The 20,666-nt window shown below is 36.0% G+C and overlaps 1 protein-coding gene across 2 annotated transcripts in view; it reads right to left on the bottom strand.

Moving 5' to 3' along the window:
• TMEM196 (transmembrane protein 196) overlaps positions 1–20,666 on the bottom strand; it is a 43,288-nt gene continuing 22,622 nt past the window's right edge. Inside the window, exons 2-5 of one of the 2 annotated variants that reach the window (XM_090287810.1) lie at positions 5,988–6,044; positions 4,502–4,756; positions 3,268–3,341; positions 221–275 (exon numbers count right to left, since the gene is read on the bottom strand). In XM_090287810.1, coding sequence (XP_090143936.1) covers positions 269–275; positions 3,268–3,341; positions 4,502–4,756; positions 5,988–6,044 — 393 coding nt within the window. In that variant the 3' untranslated portion in view covers positions 221–268. Of the gene's footprint in view, positions 276–3,267; positions 3,342–4,501; positions 4,757–5,987; positions 6,045–20,666 lie in introns of both variants that reach the window. The other variant, XM_090287811.1, reaches the window with a different exon arrangement.

Below are 20,666 nucleotides of genomic sequence, written 5' to 3'. Positions count from 1 at the left end.
GTTGAAATTATGGTCCTAGAAGATTTCTGGAAAGTTTTTCACACAATAAAAAAAGCTGAAGATGTAAGTGAGGCAAAATTGAGGAAGAATAATTATAGTGGGTGCTCAGGAGAGAACGGCAAATACAAGAACTGTTTCAGTTTTATCTCCCAGTCCTTTGGTATTTCCTTGCCTCATGAAAATCCTAAAAAATGTTCAGTTCTTTAAAACATTGCTTACACTCTTCCATTAAATATCAGTTGGGGTCCTCCATTGCTTATGCCGTCTGTCATTTCCTGTTAGGAAAATAACATTAATTAATTACAGTTTCTTTCAGAGTAAGACATTGATTTGATTAATGGGTTTGCAAAACAGAAATTTGAAGCCATTGAAGAACTTGCTGGGTTTGGGGGAAGGACAGGGATTGGTACTGATGTTGCATTTGAGGAAATAACATTTCATGCCATCTCGGGGCACATGAAAATACTGAAGTGACAGTCTCTGAGACTAAAGTCTTCTGCCCCCCAAAAAGTGCAATCTCTCTCCAGTCCTGAGTTTCCCTTTTCATTCCTCAACTCTATTTTGGAAAGACCTCACCTACAAATAAGAAGATGGTTATATGCCTAAGTTTCTCTAATGTAGAGGCTTGTCTGCTGAGCCCCTTAACAAAGAGCCAACTAGGAGTTGCCTTCATTCTATAGAAAAGTATGTGGCCCTTTTTGCTAAGAACTGAAAAAGGATTGGATCACACTAGGGAATCATTGCTTATTTGTACCTATGGCTCACTAATAAATCACAGTGGAAAGCTTATTTTTTTATGACACTGTCACTCATACAGTAACAAAAAAACAAGTAGAACACAACACGTTTTTTAAGGGATCAATTCCTAAGTTAATAAGAAAACTGCATGAGATAGCAATGAAAATTTAAATATAAAAGATGACCTAACATAAAAAGTTCCATTTGCAATGATAGAAAATATGTTAATTAAAAATAAGTTAGGAGCTTTAAATTCATGTTTTATTAAACATTAAATTCTTCCCTACACAATAAAATGTAGTGAGATGTGAGGCCTGTTCACATTTATAATGGTTAATGTGCCATATTATAAATACAATTTAGGCAAAACTATCTAAAAATAGAAAACAACATCTTTCCTCACTTGAACAAGCCTACTTGCAACAGAGCGGTAAAGAATAATTCAAATGAAATTTATTTTCTCAAATATCTCATGCCTATCAGTTTATATCTACTTTCTGTTTGGATGAACTAATAATCACAAAATAAAGTGTTTGCTTTTATAAACTTTAGACATTCTTCCAAATATTTAATTGAAAATAACAAGTTATCCATGCTTCACTTTTCATCTTTTCTCTTTCAAAATTCAATACAGAAGGTAAAATATAGTTGCAACACTTGCTTTTTTTTGTATTGGATGGTTTAGAATGTTCCTTAGGAGGAGCCATGAGGTACTTGAAGAGAGGAATTGGCTTTGTGTTTGAACATGACTTTTGAAAACTTTGCTGTCTTTTAGAAGATGGGGTAGAGTTTTTGTTTTTGTTTTTGTTTTTTTGTTTTCAAGAAAATTCTGGGAAAGGAGACAATAGACGTTAGGAAAATTTTCCTCTCGTATCAAGACCTGTCTTTCCACGCAAAGTACCCTGGCTCCTTCCAGGCTGTAGGGGGTTGGTTGTCTTGTCCTGGGCATCCATTATAGCTCCCCTAGTAAGGCACTAAGGAATTACAATTTTTTAAAAGTCCTAAAAACTCAAACTCCTTTAGCAAAAAGGCTCTGACTGGAAGTAGAGAGCATCCTTTAGAGCTAGAGGCCAGCCTCTGTGGTCTGGCGATGGTTCAGCTAATTGAGGAGCTGGGTCTGCTAGAGATATGTAGGGTGGAAGGACATCTAAAATACACTGAGATTACTGGGCTGTTGTTAAGTTAACAAATAAGAAAATTGATTTAGGCCCTGGCTGCTGTGGCTCAGTGGATTGAGCGTCGGCCTGCGAGCCAAGTGTCGCTGGTTCGATTCCCAGTCAGAGAACATTACTACATTGCACATCAGGTCCCCAGTTGGGGGTGTGAGTGAGAGGCAACCACACAGTGATGTTTCTCTCCCTCTCTTTCTCCTTTCCCCTCTCTCTAATAAAATAAAATAAAATAAAGTAAAATAAAGAAACAAATAAATAAATTATGTTTTTTAAAAAAGAAAATTGATTTAAGGTTTCATTCAAGATCTCAGTGTTGGTGGCAAGATAAGTAGAAACAATTCTTCCAAAACAAAGTGATCTTTAACAAAATTTACTCATACATCTTCTCCTATTTCTCCTACTAAAACAAAAATACAATTTCCTAATGAACGTATAAGAATTAACTTTCTTAGTTCTTTTCTTCTCCTAAAATGACATTGTATTAATAATGCAGCTTTAAAACTATTAAAAAACTAATTAATAATGTAATTCTAAAACAATTTTATTGCAGGATTAAAATCCAGTTTTTAAAAATCTTAACAAAAAAACAAATTTTCTTCATTAAATTCACCCTATTATAGATACAATAAAATCACTCATAGATGATAACAATGAAAATCAGTTTTTAAATGGATGAGTATCATAGTTTATTTGCAAGTAGGCATGTCCAATTTAACAAGAAGATTATACTTTAAATATGAACCTGACCAAATGGGAGTATTTGCAAATGGATATTTTTTTGCAATTGAGTCACAGTATCTACGTGACTTTCTGTATTTCCAATTATATTGTTTAACCAAACCAAAAATGGCAACTATTTTCAGCAATCCAAAATGTGAAAGATAAATTTGAAAGGTATCAATCAGATAATTTTACAAAAAGAAAGTTTTCATACAGGATTTTTACTGCATTGGTGTCAGACTTATCTGCTCATGCGGCTTTGGCATGAGGGAGATACAGTTTGTCTTTATCAGGTACATCTATTATTAAAAACAAAACTCTGGACTGAGAATGATGATACTGAGTCAGAATCAATGATGTAGCAGAGAATAAAGGAGTCATGAATCATCCAAGCAGAAGTGTGTTTGGATGCCTATAGGCAGGCTGGATATTTTAAATACTCAACCAACTTTCAAGCTTCAAAACTGCCATGTAAGTTTATGTCTGGTCCTCAAAGTAGCTCTCATGAAGGTGACACTTTGAGGAGCCACATCCAGCATCAATCCAGACTGATCTGCTGACCCCATGGCTTCCTAGAAGAGGCAGCACTTCCTGCAGTGACATTACAGCACAGGTAACTCCCTAGAAATCAGCATACCTTGTAGGTAACTCTGGTGTCGGGGGCACCACCGGGCAGCTTGGCAAGTCGGTTATTTCAATAGCCCTCAATCTCTAATATAAATATAACAATTATACAATAAATATTGCACAAACATATACACAGAAAATAAATCACACCAGTATAAAAAATAGAGCATGAAACAGCCACTATCCAAATATATAATGATAATCTATTTTGAACAACCTATTTCTTTAAATCACCAGTCTTACTATTTGTACTATTTGCTCTTTTTCTGAAAGACACATGTGAGTCTAAAGTTGCTTTCTTGAAACAATTTAAGAGCATTTACTCTCCTTCTTTGAATGCATAGATTGTATACAAGATAAAAACATAAAACTACAGAATAAATACTTTTTCTTCAAAATAACACTATATAGAAATATGCAATTCTTGCTATTCTTTCTTCTATTCTGTAGTGATGCAGTTTTATCTCTGTGATAACAAGTAAAATGTGATATGACCATTATCTTACTGAGTTTATGTCAGAAATGCTTTATCTGTTCCTTAATAGATCCAGTTGCAGGAACTAAATCTAAAAGTATGTGCAAATATGGTAGAAACACAGACAGCTCACTGTTATCATTTGTCCTTTTCTGCAGTAAATTTAACTTCCTGTTTGAATGGGTTTCATGAAACAATTATGCAAGAAACATTGTGTAAAATACAAGCAAAGCTACCCAGATATGCATGAACTGTAGATGAAAATTAAATGAAGCTTTATGTGAATTGTAATTTCTGCACTGATAGGCAAGGCTTTTTGTCGCCTTGTTAAAAGGCCCTTTTATACTTGAAAATCTAATTTACATAATCAAATGCATCTACTTATGGACACAAGGGGTGGGCTAGAAAGGCGAATTCATCCCATTTCTAAAACTGGCATCATTGACTTGAGAATGTGTTTCATGTTTTTCCTCCGTATAATACATAAAAATCCATATTTATAAGGCATTTAATATTTTATGAAATCCTATTTAAATACTACTGTGTTTTTGTATAGAGAAGCTACAACATTATGTTGAAAATAGGTGTGCCCAGAATTGCAGAGAGAAAAAAAAAAGGAAAAGAAAGTCCTATTCTTAGTCCAATAGGACCGACATTTCATAAAATGTACTTTCTCACATTCTCCTGTAAAGCGCCAAGCCAATTCGCCTAGATTTGACTGCGGTCTTCCTCACACAGCAGCCGTGAGAGGACAAGGTACAGGACTCACTTTCTCTGCCATCTCGTGAGAGTGATGCAGCGAATGCTCCCTTTCCGAGAACATCCTCCGCTGTTCATAGCTGGCGAGGCGGCAAGTGAGCCATGAAGAGAGGGTGCAGCCCCCAATCCCAATGCAGGCAAGAGACATGGAGGCGATCTGCAGAGGGTAGAGGGAAGAGGTCTTCTTTATCACTGCCCGAAGGAACTGGACATTCAGGATGCCCCCAATGAGTCCACAGATGCAGCAGGCGGAAAAGAGGATCATCTGATTAGGACAGAAAGAAAGGAGTGTTAACTTTGAGAAAGCCAAGCTGACTCAACACCTCACAAGTTCCCCTCCACCGTCCCAACTCTTTCTCCCATTCAAGTTCTGAGAAATTGTTACCCCGTAGCCATGAAGAGTCACGGTAGGAAAGGTGTAGGAAGAATGAAGGCCCTGTCTAAAGAGGGGTGGGAAGAATTGTAGAGGCAAATTACAATCCTCCAAGAAAAGAAAAATATCCAAAGGTTTCCCTTTAGGTAATTTTTAAACATTACACCTCACACGTCTAAAGCAATGAGGCCTTCATCTTTTTTGTCACAATAGATATTTTCCCAGAGAAAATGTGATTGAAAAGGAGTTAAACGAACTAGCTGCATTACTCTTCATCCTTTACCCTTTTCAGATAACTGGTATCCCCGTGGAAACTCTTTTTAGGCTCAAAGATCATTTCCTAGGGTTCATGTATGGTATTCTTTTTGCCAATATTTAAAGGTCTATGATCTTTCTTATTATACTCAATAAAATAAACCATGTTTTTTTTCCCCCTTTTCCCAAGCTCTCATAAAATGACGGGGAAAGCAATGGGGAATCCACACTCCTGCACCCAGAAGTTGTCCTCCTGCCAATTCTACAGTTAATGGGGAGCACTTCTATACCCCCGAAACCCATGATAACACCATAAAACATCTGAAAACACTTAGGTTTGCATTCACAGTAATAAAATAAAATTAAATAAAAAATCTTTGGGAATGAACTGTAACTATGACAACACAGCTGTTTTGCTGCTGTGTAAAATTAACTTCATAGTCAAACAAAGGCCATAATCGTTAGGCCCAGTTCCATACCTAAACAGTTAAATTTCGCATGAACTCAAGGTATGTCTTTTTCAACTTATTGAACGATTCATGTGTATGTTTGGTGTCTATAAATTGGAAAATTGTAGACTGTCATCCACAGAAGTCATTAAGGATTGCATATTCATGTATTTAAAAAATGTGTCTAAGTCCTTCTTCCTTTCTTTCTTTCTTTCGTTCCTACTTTCTTTCATTATAATCCCTAATAATCTTGATGGTTTTCTTTGAAAATAAAAAAAGCCAGGATTAATTTGTCAGTCTTTTTTTAATCCTAAATGAGTAACATTTAATGTATGAAAGTTGGCTAGCCATCATTTCCATTCCTGAACTCTGATTTCTCAAATACTTCAATGCACAATACGAACAAAGCAAAAACTTACGACAAGTCCAGATTTTTTTTTGGCGCACAATATTCCACATATGCCACAAAGAAGAAACTGAAAAGGAAAAGAATAACAATTATTTCACATCCAAAGACAAGAGAGTGCTTAGTTTTTAGCTTGCAATTCACTCATGACATTTGCTCCAAGGATGCTGGAAAAGTTTACATCCCTTTTCAAAGCTGAAAAGGAAAATACCCCATCCCAGAATAGGAAGGGATAAAAGTGCAAACACTAACGGAAGTTTATTTTTTGCAAGGTTGATATAGGTCACTGTGGGATCTAAGCAAAACTTTAATCAGTTTTGGCACCAGGCAAAATCGTGAAGTCATTGAATTTAGAGTTTTGTTCACTGTCTTCCTGTCCCTTCCTGCTTTCTCTGGGAGAACAGTGGTGGGATGCAATCATTCATACGGAACAATTAGAACCAATGGACTAGCCTCCTGGTAGGGAATCTAGAACAAATGAAAAGATAAGGCGTCAGAGAGGGAGATGTTTTTCTATAGAGCCATTCTTTATACCTCTCAAACTATATCAGGTAAAATGGATATTTCCTCACTCTACCAAAAAATATTGTCCTTGTAAATATGTCAGAAGACTACAAGGGGATGAAGCTACAATAGTCTCCCATGCACAGGGGACATGTTCCAAGACACCCAGTAGATGCCTGAAACCACAAATAGTATTGAACCCTATATATATATATACTTTATTTTTTCCTATACATACATACCTATGACAAAGATTCATTTATAAATTAGGCACAGCAGTTTACAACTAATAATAAAAGAGGCCAACATACTGTAAGGCAAGTTATGTGAATGTAGTCTCTCTCAAAATATTTTATTATACTGTACTTACCTTTTCACTTAAAGCAGCGATTTCCAACCAGTGTACTGCAAGAAATTTTAAAACATGCAATACCTGACTAAGTAGTCAGGGGCACTGACCTCTTTTCCCTTAGATTGTCAAATAAAAGAAGTGACAATAGCCATCCTGTATGAATGAATCAAAATTACACCTATTTTTTTTTGACAGATTGGCAAAAAAAAAAAATCTCTATTTTTGGTGTGCTGGAGAATTTGAGTAATTAGTTTCTGTGTGCCATGACATGAAAAAGGTTGAAATTGCTGACTTAAAGGAAGCACTTTAGGACTTCTCTCTAGCATATCCAGATTGCCAGCATCACTACCCTTGTGCTTTGGGGCCATTATTCAGTACAATAAGAATGACCTGAACACAAGCATTGTGATAGCACAAGAGCTAATCCGATTTTATCACACTGCTCAGAATGGGGTGCAGTTTAAAGCATGTACATTTTTTATTCCTGGAATTTATAACTTAATATTTTGAGACCACAGTTTTCCATAGGTAACTGAAACAGCATGAAGCAAAATCATGGACAAGGGGAACACTGTACTGATGGCAACCACCTCCCTGTAAGTAAGCACACTGCTGACCCAACAGCTTTGCAAAATTAGCTGCATCAAATTGACTTTCAATGATATATTATTAGACATTTTAGTTGTCAAAAAAAGGTAAATGGTTTAATTTGGATAGCAATATCTAGGGCCATTTGAATGCACATTTATATAAACTTTTGGATGATAGTAAACCATATAAATAAAATAATCATTCATTGATACATAGTAAGTTTTCTAAAGGCTTTCAGATTAGCAAAGATTAGTTTGAATGTGGTTCAACTCATTTCCATTTGATTTTTTTCTTTTTAAATCTGCTGTCTCAAGTCAGAACTAATTGATTATTTTACATGTGAATAGATTTTTAAAAATACACATCAAAATACTTTAAGGATTATCTGAAATAAATTATATGCTGTGAGAAGCAGCAATAAAGTTGGATAGAAAATATCGGGTAGGGGAATTTTCCCTTTGCAAGGGGGTTTTCCATATAAGGGAACAAAGTGATTACAAAGCAAGCGATGAAGCAGCAAGACAGATCAGGGGACACAAGGATATGTAAGAATTTGTTATATAATGTAGATAATCTTTCAAATTAATGAGGAAAAGATCAGAATGATTTATTCAATGAACAGAATGAGGACAATTTATTAACCTACTCTAACATCATATACCAAAACGTCTAGGAAACAGTTTGAATATTTAAATGTATAAAAATATAAATGTAGAAAGAATAAAGTTAAATGTTTATATAATTTAGAGGCACAGGAAGGATTTTTAAACATAGTAGCAATGTCACAGACAAAAAGGAAAATACTTATAAATATTAATACATAAAATCATAATTTTGATAGTCAAAAATGTGTTACAAAGGCAAAAATTAAGTTGGGATTATTTATATTCAGAAAGCATATGACAAAGAATTAACAAAATCATTTTAATACAATCAGACCATGATAAGATAGAACTCAGAACTCAATAAAACTTGAATACTTGTATTGTTTTCAGAAGCCTTAAAAGCTATTCCTGAGTGACCATTTCTCACTGCTCTTCATGTGCTCAGTCTAGATCATCTTGTCCGGTATGGACTCTTTCTTACTGATCTCATCTCGCACCTTTCTGGGCTGAACTCAAGCCATTACAGAATGGACCAATTCTGTACCTCTCAGTGCTTTCAAGATTCATATCAAAGCCTCAGCATGTCCTTGCGCTTGCTTCCCAGACTAACCTACTGGTCACCCTGAAAGTCAATTCAACTGGAATTCAGTCTTAAAATGATCTGAAAGTAGTTCCTTGGATCTCTTTTGAAATCTATAAACATTGCCATTATTTATTCATAGCCAAGCCCAAGGGGCCTCTGAAGGCGTAAGCAGAGTTCTCCACCCCACCACTTGGTTGGAGCATCTAGGTAGTAATAAAATTGCTTCTCTCTATTGTTCCACTAAAAAAAGGAAGTTCAGGGCTTGGGACGGGGAAGGCAGGGTAGCTGAGGCATCAAACAATATTTTCTCAGTCTCAATCAGGCATGGACTGTAAGTACTTCTCCCAAAATACTTTTGTTAAGCTACCCAAAATCCACATGCTTTAGAGGAAACTTGTAACCCTAAGGAAAAACAAACCCATATAATCAGAAGTATCTAAAATCATGGAACTCCTGAAGAGGCTTTAAGGGATCTTGGCTGAAGTTCAGCAATCATAGTTTATTGAAAAGTTAAGCACAAAAATCAGCAAATAATATTTATTTCATTGTCTGTCTTTACCCAAGTCATAACACTGGAAGGGATCTTAAAAGATAATTTAATTTAGCCCTCACAGTGCACAGGAGGAACCAGAGGTCCAGACAGGGTTAGAGCCTTATTCAAGGTCACACATCAAGGTCACAAATCACAAAATAATATGAGGTTTTATTAAATGTCTAAGTTAATTAATTCTAGTAATCAAATAGAGATGTTTTTCAAAAGATTTTCAATGCTAGTGTAATTTATTATACTTGCAAGTCCAACCCAAGGTGTTCAATGGACACCTGATCATCTATAATTGATCTTTTGCCTTTATCATTGTTAATTTTTGTTATAGGAAAAATAATTATGGGATTAGTGAATTGTACTGCAGCTAAAATTAAGTGTACCTTATTAAATAAGAAATTTGTTATAATATTTCACGATACTTTTTTTGTTGTGAAACATAGTTTTATCTAGGGTACCAAGCACTCACCACATTATGCAAATTATAAAACATGTGAAAATAATTTAGTTAAAAGAAATAAAAATGATAGCTTAATATGCATATATTTAGATATACAATTTTATAAGAGAAAATATAATTTTATTCTGAAAAGATGAACTTTAAATATAGAGGTTTTTTACTTTATGAAATTACATAAATTAAATGATTTAAAGGTAGGGCATTAAGTGCAACTATGTAATAAAACTAGTTAGTCCTCCAAGTGGAATTCATTTGATTCCAACTTAGATGGAGAAAGAGAGGGAGAGAAACATCAATGTGTGGTTGCCTCTCACATACCCCCAACTGGGGGCCTGGCCCACAACCCAGGCATGTGCCCTGACTGGGAATCCAACTGGTGCCCTTTGGTGTGTAGGCTGGCGCTCAATCCACTGAGCCACACCAGCCAGGGCTAGTAGTAATTCTGATGTGGTTGCACAGAGGCAAGCCATGTCTGCCTATGCTGCCATCTTGACTGGAAGTCCCAATCAATATTTTTTTTAATGTAAAAGATTTATTGTTTTGTTTTATTTTATGTTTTTGCTCTACTTCCCTTTCCTATCTCATGTCTCTCCCTATCTGTGTTCTGGAAGAACAGCTTCTAGTAATTCCTTTAGAGAAATAACAGAATTCCATCCTGCCCTGGCACAGCTGATCCTCCATGGAGGGTGGAGGTTTGTGGTCAGTGGTCACAACCAGTCCTTGCAGCTGACTGGCCTGAATAAATCCCTTCCATTGATCTGCCAACAGCAACCAAGGCTCAACTACAAGAGGAGGGTGTACTCAGCCTACACAAAGGGCACACCTTGAGTACCCAGCTTGAGTGATAGGGGAGGCTGTGCTACTGGACCCTAAGGACACTGACTACATTAGGCCACTTACTACATTAGGCCACATTACCAACACAGAGTCAAAGAAGATCTATGTAATACATAGAAACAAACACAGGGAGGCTACCAGATGAGGAGACAAAGAAACATGGCCGAAATGAAAGAACAAATCAAAACTCCAGAAAAAGAGCTAAATGAAATGGAGATAAGCAATCTATCAGATGCAGAATTCAAAACACTGGTTATAAGGATGCTCAGGGAACTTAGTGAGGCCCACAATAGCATAAAACAGATTCAGTCAGAAATGAAGGATACACTAATTGAAATAAAGAACAATTTACAGGGAAACAACAGTAGAGTGGATGAAGCTGAGAATCAAATCAATGACATAGAACATAAGGAACCAAAAAACAACAAATTAGAACAAGAAGAAAAAAGAATCCAAAAAGATTAGGGTAGTATAAGCAACCTCTGGGACAACTTCAAGTGTCCCAACATTCACATCATAGGGGTGCCAGAAGGAGAAGAGAAAGAGCAAAACATTGGAAATGTATTTGAAAATACAATGAAAGAAAACTTCTCTAATTTGCTGAAGGAAATAGACATGCAAGCCCAGGTTGCACAGAGAGTCCCAGATAAGATGGATGCAAAGAGGTCCACTCTAGGACACATCATAATTAGAATGCCAAAGGCTAAAGATAAAGAGAGAATCTTAATACCAGTGAGAGGAAAAAAGTTAGTTATGTACAGAGGAGTTCCCAAAAGACTGTCAGCTGATTTCTCTAAAGAAACTTTGCAGGCTAGAAGGGATTGGCAAGAAATACTCAAAGTCATGAAAAGCAGGGACCTACAGCCAAGATTGCTCTACCCAGCCAAGGTATCATTTAGAACTGAAAGGCAGATAAAGAGCTTCCCAGACAAGGAAAAATGAAAGGAGTTTATCATTACCAAACCATTATTGTATGAAATGTTAAAAGGACTTATTTAAGAGAAATAAGATCAAAACTATGAATAATCAAATGGCAAAAAGTATAAATCTATCAACAATTGAATCCGAAAAAAAACAGACTAAGCAGAAAAGAAGAACAGAGAAAGAATCATGGATATCGAGAGCATTTTGGGGTGGTTACAAAATGGGAGGGGGGTGTGGAGGAATGGGTGAAGAGGTGGGGGGATTAAGGAGTACAAATAGGCAGTTACAGAACAGCCACAAGGATGCAAAATACAGTATAGGAAATGGAGTAGCCAAAGAGCTTACATGCATGACCCATGGACATGAACAGTGGTGTGGGGATTGCCTGAGGTAGTGGGGTGTACTGGGTGGAGGGGGGTAAAGGGGGAAAATCAGGACCACTGTAATAGCATAATCAATAAAATGTAATTGAAAAGAAAAAAGTATTGATTGGAAAAGCTAACATCTGTTTAGAATGAATATCCCAGGTGATTTTGGCACAAGAGATCTTGGGTTAGGGGTAAAGAAGGTGTAAGTAAAATGTTGTAAGATTCTTGTATAATTAGCAGAATAAAAGAGGACTTAACTTGTTCTAGGTATTAGAAAAGTAGAACTTTAAAATTGTTCATTTAAAGTAGAACTTCTAATTTGTTCATTTGCCCATCAGTAGATGAATGGATAAAAATGCTGTAGTATATTTACACAATGGGATTTTACTCTGCCATAAAAAAAGAAGGAACTCTTACCTTTTTCAATAGCTTAGATGGATCTGGAGAGTATCATGCTAAGTGAAATAAGCCAGTCAGAGAACGACAAGAATCCGGTGATTTCACTTGTATGTGGAATCTAATGAACAAAATAAACTAACAAACTAAGTGGAGACAGACTCATGGATACAGAGAACAAACTAAGTGGAGACAGACTCATGGATACAGAGAACAAACTAAGTGGAGACAGACTCATGGATACAGAGAACAAACTAAGTGGAGACAGACTCATGGATACAGAGAACAAACTAAGTGGAGACAGACTCATGGATACAGAGAACAGCTGTCAGAAAGGAGGGGGCTGAGGGCTGGGTGAGAAAATGAAGTCATTAAGACTCACAGACACAGACAACAGTGTGATGATTACCAGAGGGAAGGGGAGTGAGGGAAGTAGAGTGGTGTAAAGGGGAGGGGTAAATGGTGATGGAAGGAGACTTGACTTGTGGTGGCGACCACGCAATATAGTATACAGATGATGTGTTGTAGAACTGTATATCTAAAACCTATATAATTTTTTAACCAATGTCATCCCAATAAATTCAATAAAAAATATAGAGGACCAGAAAAAAAAAGAAAAACTCATAAAATCACACTACAGAATGAACCAACAGATGTCAGGAAAGTTAAAAACAAATGAAGTAAATGAAGCTATAAAGTAAATTGGTATAATTTCAATAATGTAAGCAACGAGACAAAATGTGAATGCACTCAATTTTCCTAATAAGAAGAAAAATAGAGAATGGGACAGGCTCTCTGCTAGGTAAGGAAGAAAAGGGACTTAGAATTTTCCTAAAATAAATGAAAACCTCTTCTTTCCTTCTCAGTTTTCTCCTCTCTCTGCCTCTTTGTTTCTTGCTCACTCACTGTTTTTTTCCCCCTCTCTCTGCCTCTTTCTCTCAGCACTGACCTACATGCTAGTTAGTTAGTCCTTTATTAATATTTCCTTTGGCCCAAGAAACTTTATTTTGGGAAATGACTAAGAGTAAAATAAGCTGCTGTAGAATTTCTGAGTTTAAATTACGCAATGGAAACTTTTGGAACCATAGTAATAATGGAAGCAGATAAAAGCAGTGGTTCTATCAGCTGGTCAGGAGAACAATCAAGTGTTGGGAAGATGGCACTATCACAGACAGTGGGACAATCTTGTTTCAAGACAGCTTATTAAAATTTTTTCTCACATGACATTTACCCACCTCAGATGAGATCATTTTCATTGAAATTCACTATTACAGAGATACACTCATTAGTGGATAGAAATGGCACATTTTCCGCCTTGAATTAATGAGCTGAACCACAAATTGAACTTAATACTTTGATAACCTTTAAAAATTTATACAATTTCATCAAATTTAGTCAGTTTATTTAAAACATATTGAAAAATTATCAGGGAAACATTAAATTATTAACATTAAAATATTAAATTTTGATTGACAAATTGATATGGAAGAAATCTGTCTCTGCTTCAATAGTGCATATTCCATGTGTCTGGATTAAAAGTTTGATGATTTGCTTTGCTACCACCAGTTTGTGAATATTTTTATTCTACTTTAATCACTGGTTAGAGAATGACAACTAGACTCTCTTAAAGAGTCACTTTGTGATGAATAATTCCTATTTTTGTTGATACTGTGCTGATAGGATGCTGATTTTCCTGCATGATACCCTGGCTTGACTCATAAGGCCATCCTTTCTGCCATGTGCTTCCTTCTATTTAGGATCCCATGTCTCCAGTGATCCTAGCATACATTATTTGTATAAAACAAGGACAATTCACCAAGTTGGAAAGCCTGCCCGAAGACTGTGATTCTTAGCTGTGTACTAGTTTTTAAAATTCCTGATACCTTGAACAATCAAAAAATCAGAATCTCCAAGCTGGGACTCCAGCATCGGTATTTTTAAATCTCTCCACTATTTTAAAACCTTCAGCACATTCCTAATGTCCAGCATTGCATGCAGGGCGTCCCACGGTGCTTTCACAGCAGATCTGCTCGCTCTAGAGCTCACTACTGAGGCACCCAGGTTCCCCTTCCTCACTCTTGGGGAGACGTGAACAAACACGAAGCCACATAAAGTGCTCCTCAAGGGAGAAGCAAAGTCCTTGCTTATAGCATAAGGTCAAAGTGTCAGAGCTGTTTGGTCGCTAATGGATCTTAAAAATAGACATCGTTTCATTATCTTTTAACTCATTTCACCCAGTGCCTTTCTTTCATCATTGCAAACAGATTTTTGTACCAGTATATGTGCAAATGAGATAGAATAAAGGGCTATAACTTTGTACTAACTTGCTTTATTTTATTTCCATATATATGTATGTGTATATATATATATATATATATATATATATATATATATATATATATATATATATATATATATATATATTAGCAATGAGCTGCCTCCATTACCAAGGAGAGAAGACACTAAAGTTACAATTGGCTTAATCACCGGAGAATTAATTTCACATTCTACCCTATAAAGTGACCTGACCCAAATACCTTGTTCTACTACATGGAAGTAATATAGACACAGTTCCCCATTAACCCATAAGGATATTATTTGTGTAACACATTACTCATATATTGTTTAAAGTATAGAGCCGTTGTGAGGCTCAAATAGAAAAACTTGTAAGAAACAAAGAGCTGCAATTACCTGGGTTTGAGAAGTGTTGGAAGCAGGGTGAAGGGGGTGAAATTGTCATTGCACACTTGTGGTTATTTATCTTTGAGTCATGTATAGGTGTTACTATTTAAAAAGTTCAGCGACTAACCTTCTATGTGTTCAAGGCAAAACTGTTTTTAAGGTATTAGGACACAACAGTCCATCAAGGTTCATCCTTACTAGTGAATGACTCCCAGCCTTGTATACAGGCAGACAAGATGATGGACTTACTGTTGAGACTGAAGAAACTCTAGTAGAACTCCTTGACTCCAAAATATGGTCTGCCATCTTCCTGGACATGTTCAGCAAATGCATACATCAGTGAATGACTCGAGGTTCCATGCTCCTTGTGGATATGTAAACAAAATACTAATAAAAATTCCCCAACCTATGTTCTTAGAATATGTATTTGGAAAGGAGGATGGCAGCTCACATTTTAGAGTCAATGAGGTCTGGTTAGTGTTTCTTCAGTATCAATATCTAAGACCATCATCTTGTCTGCCTTTATACAGGGCTGGTTTTTGTGTTTAACTGAATTGAATTTGAAACCTATGGTCAGAGTTTTCAGGCACAAATTCAGAAGTGCCACCGAGTAGTTTGTAAGAATGGAGTTCAGTCCTTCTAAAATAAATGGAGCCTATCACGGAGAATTGAGGTTGAATGCTGAATGTGGTTTATTCTCAGTTAAATATAACAAAAACAAACCACTACATGTTAAATAGATGTAGCCTCATTTTCATCTTTATTTAGAAAATATTTTGTAGTTCTACTCATTCATGACAGTAGCTGAAATAAAGCTTTTATCGTGCAATGCATTTTGAGTCTCTCAACCTTTTAGAAAAAGAAATAGATTGAAAATAACACTTTTGCTCCATGATGAGCACATCAATGAAGAAAAGAATTTATGGAATTTATACAAAATTATGGGAATTATACAAAAAAAGAATTGAATGTATTATTTCAATTTGCCATTATTGGTACTGTTATGGTAAAAATCATCAATTTTTATATCCAAATTTGCCATAACTCCTCAGACAAAGCTGTTCTGTTGAAATCAGGTTTCTAGATGACATAATGAAATTTCAAATTGAATGAATGAATAAGTAGATGGATGGATGAATTAATAAAAATTAGCCAATTTCAAGACACATAACTGGGTGCAATTAGTCTTTTCACTGAGTAAAATCCAATTAACTTCTTTTTTGTTTGTCTGAAATACTCATGGCTGATAAGATTAAGCTAATTCTCTTCTGAATGGCAGCATTTTAAAGTAATTTGAATCATATTGACCTTTTAAGCATCACAATCATAGCTTTGTTGGGTTAAAAATGTCCTTCTCAAATCTCAGATGCTCTTTATATGTCAACATTAGACCTGTCTACACAAAAAAATTATTGAAAAAGATGTTAGCTTGGCACTGATCGATAATTGCCATAACCTTTTTAAAGGTGAGAAGTTACTTCCCAAAGTAGAGAAGTTTGTGATCTTTTAAAATATTTTATTGAAAATTTATATTGAAGTATAATTGATATGTCACATTATGTTAGCTTGGGTTTTTAATTATGTGAGACAGAAAATAATTTGGGAAAGTAGCCTATGAGTATATTTTCCAGCTGTTGATTCATTTTCTCTGAGAACACCAGGCTTGGCTTCTGAATAGGCACAAAACAGCCCCTTCCGCTTTGGTGAAACTAGAAGTTGGGCAGGTCTCAGCACTCTCCTCTGGATGCTGTTACCTATTAGCAGCTGATGTGTTCTGCAGGAAACTGTCCTTAGTGACTGCAGCTCAGTCTCCCCTTTAACCTTGATGCACATACTGTCCCAACCTCATTCAGAAATTTGATTCTGGAAGAAATCCAGGTACTTTTCCTTTACTCAAGATCAAATAATGTAAAAACTATCAAAAGAGATCACAGAAAGCGTCAGGACATTAAAATATCAGAATACAATTTTAAAAATTGCTTTGTTATTATTATTATTATTTTTTTTTTTTTTTGCCAAAAAAAAAATGAAACATATCTGAAGCAGGGATTCTAGAGAAGGAAAAGAGTACCTCCTTTCCTGATTATAAGCCATGGCCCATCCTAGAAGGGCTATGACTCAATGCAGGTGTTTACTATCATCACGTGTTCCTTCATACTATGGTAGGTAGAGCAAGGTGCCTAAAATAACTCCATCAGACCTTAGGGCTTATGTCATAATTATAATATTCCTGAATTTATGTACTTGAAATCCTTTGCATGATCTCAAAACAAAGCAATCTTTCCTCATTTGAGGATATATGTTTCATGTAATAATTCCATCTGAATATGTATCTACCCAGTTTCAATTAACAAGATTTCTCTCAACACTCTTGGCTTTAGGCACTGTATGAAAGTTGCTCATCTATACCCTCCCCCATTTTGTTCTCCAAGGATAGTCTTTGAGAATACAGTTTTGGGTGTCTTAACAATTGGACTCCTTTTTGCCCAAATGACCTGAGTTACAAAACATTGACAAGAATTTTTCAAAGAATGACATTCATAAATGATTTTTTTCAGAATGACACAGGGGTATTTGTTATAAATTCAGAGTCTTGGGTTCCCATTGAATCAATTTTTGATGGGGTGCAATCCAAGAATCTGAATCTTGGATAAAGTCCTAGGTAGCTATTATGCTCCCTATAGTTTGAGAAGCTTAGCTATAGAATCACAGGACTAATTTAATTTTCTATTCAATAATTTGGCTTAATGAGCTAGCCCTACCATAACCTGGCTGGAGGTGGGACCCACCATGAGAGTGGTAGCTCTAAAGGGAGCATCAGTGAATGCCTAAATCAGACCCTAGACACTAGGCTTACATGATTAACCAAGCTTCTTCTTTCCTGAAGGGTTTAAATTCCCATAGAGAACACTTATTTCTCCATTCCCAGATATTCAGCCAGTTAACAGGAATGCTCTAGCAGAAGTAAGAGTGTTTTGCTTATACTTATCCCCATCAACCACAAAACTAGAGGAAGTTGATGTTAATTTCTCTGGGTCCTATTGTAGATATTTTATGCCTTTGCATGGCCAGCTCTAAGTGGTTTATCTTTGACAGGTTCATTTTGCCTGTCAAAGAATTGGTTGTATATATGGTTTTTAAGGTCCTTTAAGCTTAATTTTTTTCTTGGTTTTCTATGATGGTGAATCATTTTTGGTGATCAGAACACCAAGATTTAATCAAAGATGGGGTCATCAGTATTCCACCTAGAGCTTCCAAGGTATGAGAGAATTGCTTTTCTAAAGGGTGTTAAGAAAAAGGAAGTTTTCTTGCCCAAATTTTTCTGTTCATCCCTTTCTCTATCTGCCTCCCTCTGTCTTGTAAGAAAGAGAGCCTGCACCCGTTGATTTACAGTCTTGCAAAATAAACACAGAGAACATTTTTACTTCCACTCTGTGAGTCAGCATTATAATTTATAGCATGTAGCCAGGCTTTGTCTGTTTGCAACAATTCTTATAATAAAAGGTTTGGATCAGGTAGAAAATTATTGTTTTCTTTTTTAATATATTTATGCCAGAGCCTGTCAGTAACCATAAATGGACTGTGAAAACCAAGAGATTGGAAAGAGTCAACCAGAATAAGGTGTTTCCAAACTCCATGGGTAACCAATGAGTTGCAGAGCATTAACTATAAGTCATCTGAAATTTCCTAAGGGAAAAGTGTCCCTTCTTCCACAAAGCTGTTTAGTTAAGTTCAAACTGGTTTTAAACAAGGACAAACATGCATTGCATCTTTCCCTGCCTTGACAAGGTAAATAGAGAGACTTAAGTCAATTCTCAATAAAAAGCTATTGGAAAACGTATAAACTTAAAACCGATTATAAATTTCTCACTGCCTTAAAAACATCTCACAAGGACATGAATCAGGCTGTTAAAATGAGCAGTTTCTGAGAAATGAATCGGGAGAGTAAGGTTTTTGAGGACTAAATTTTGGAAGGCGTTATTGCAATTGAAGTGCAATAACGGTGCAGAAGATTTATAAACTTAAGCTAATAAAGGATTCAGGAAAGATGCTGAATTTCTGAATTGTTTCAGAACAGCTCTGAATGGTGGTTTCTGAGCCTCATTGATTTGTGTTATTAATGTGATGGCTTTCAGCTCTCTCTGAATAAAGAGGACCATCATAAAACAATTGGAACCCTTCTTCCAGGCTTCTACCGATTCATTTCTTCATTACTCAGCAACTTTATTATGCCAGTGTCGATGCACAGACACTTAATGACATTTTAGTATTATGAGATGATATTACAGTGAATAAAAAATAACTTACACACTCAAAAGACCCAGACAATAGGTTCTGGCTCTTAAAGGAGCAAAAAAATTATGTCTGACAGATTTTCTATTTCCCGGAGTTAAGGTGTGCCTTTACTGAAAACCCCACAAAGATTGCAGGAAAAATATAATAATGTGGCAAGAAAGAATTTTGGAGCACAACAGCATTCCGGATATGGTCTCTGAAAAAAATATTAAATGCTGCCCTCTCTGTCAATATACTTCAGCACAAAGATTATTTGCCTTCCTGGAAGAAAGTTTACAAGATGCTAAGTTTACTTAGCAGATGGGCATTTACCTTCATCATCCAGTCCCTTTTTTGATTTCTATTAAATGACCCCAAATGGAAATGCATTCTCAAGTATTGTTGAGATCAATTCTCAAATTTCCATAGTTTACTTTTTAAAGTTTCTAACACTTATAGTTTGGGTTCTCTCTCTCAGCATTTCTGGGAAGGCTGGAAAAATAAACTACCTCTTTAATATTTCCATTTTGTGGATATAGGAATTAGGATGCCAAAATCCCACACAGCATGTCAGTAGCATACGTTCAATGAGAACTGAAGGCTGGGGTTCCCTAATTATTGCTTGTTGTATAAAAACATACATGAATTTTTAGTATTATAGGTGACATTACAGTGAATAAAAAATAATTTATACATTACAGCCTGTTTCACAACTGCTCTAAGTATCTTAGAAACATCTTGCCAAGGATCCTTCTTCTAAGAGAGAAGTCATAAAATGTTCGCAATGAAAAGCTTTGAGAGAAACTTTTGTGGAGGGAGGAACAGTTATACAAGTCCACTCATCACCATAGTTTTAACCTTCCCCTTGAAATTCTTTTCCCTTTTTTCCTGCCAGTAACTATCATATTTAGTCTCAGCTTCCTGGCTGTATCTCTAGCCCTTCTGTGGATAAAACCTAACATTAAATAAACCCCTTTCTATTTATCCCCTCAACACAAGCAAAATGAGCTGGTATTATGAAAAGAACTTGATAAGAAAACAAAGGGGCACGACAGAAAAGTTAACAAAGAACTTGTGAGATACATGGCAATGGCCTTGTACCCTTGCTGGTGCATGGCTCATCTAACACACAGGCTATGTTCCATATGACGCCGCCTGAAGGACCCAGGACTGGTGATCCCAGGAGGATAGCAAACTGTAGGAGACAAAGGGCCAGAGGCCATTTTTATGTTCATCTGCTTCCAACTGAAATAATCCTTCGGCGTATTCTGCGAGATGATTTTTTAATTGAATTTATTGAGGTGACATGGTTAATAGGGTCATATAGGTGTCAAATGTTTATCTCTATGATCTATAATATGTATATTGCATTGTGTGCCCACCGCTCCAAGTCAAACCACCTTCCATCACCATATATTTGTCCCTCTTTATCAACAAGACAGGTAATAACAAGTGTTGGAGAGGCGGTGGAGGAAAGGGAACCCTCGTTCACTGCTGGTGGGAACGCAGACTGGTGCAGCCACTATGGAAAACAGTATGGCGGTTCCCCAGAAAACTAAAAATGGAGTTAT

Source organism: Furipterus horrens, unplaced genomic scaffold (genome assembly GCF_987537825.1).
Source record: "Furipterus horrens unplaced genomic scaffold, mFurHor1.1.pri manual_scaffold_9, whole genome shotgun sequence".
NCBI lineage: Eukaryota > Metazoa > Chordata > Mammalia > Chiroptera > Furipteridae > Furipterus > Furipterus horrens.
The sequence above is the reverse complement of the archived record's forward strand: the minus strand, read 5'-3'. Positions and strand labels throughout refer to the sequence as shown.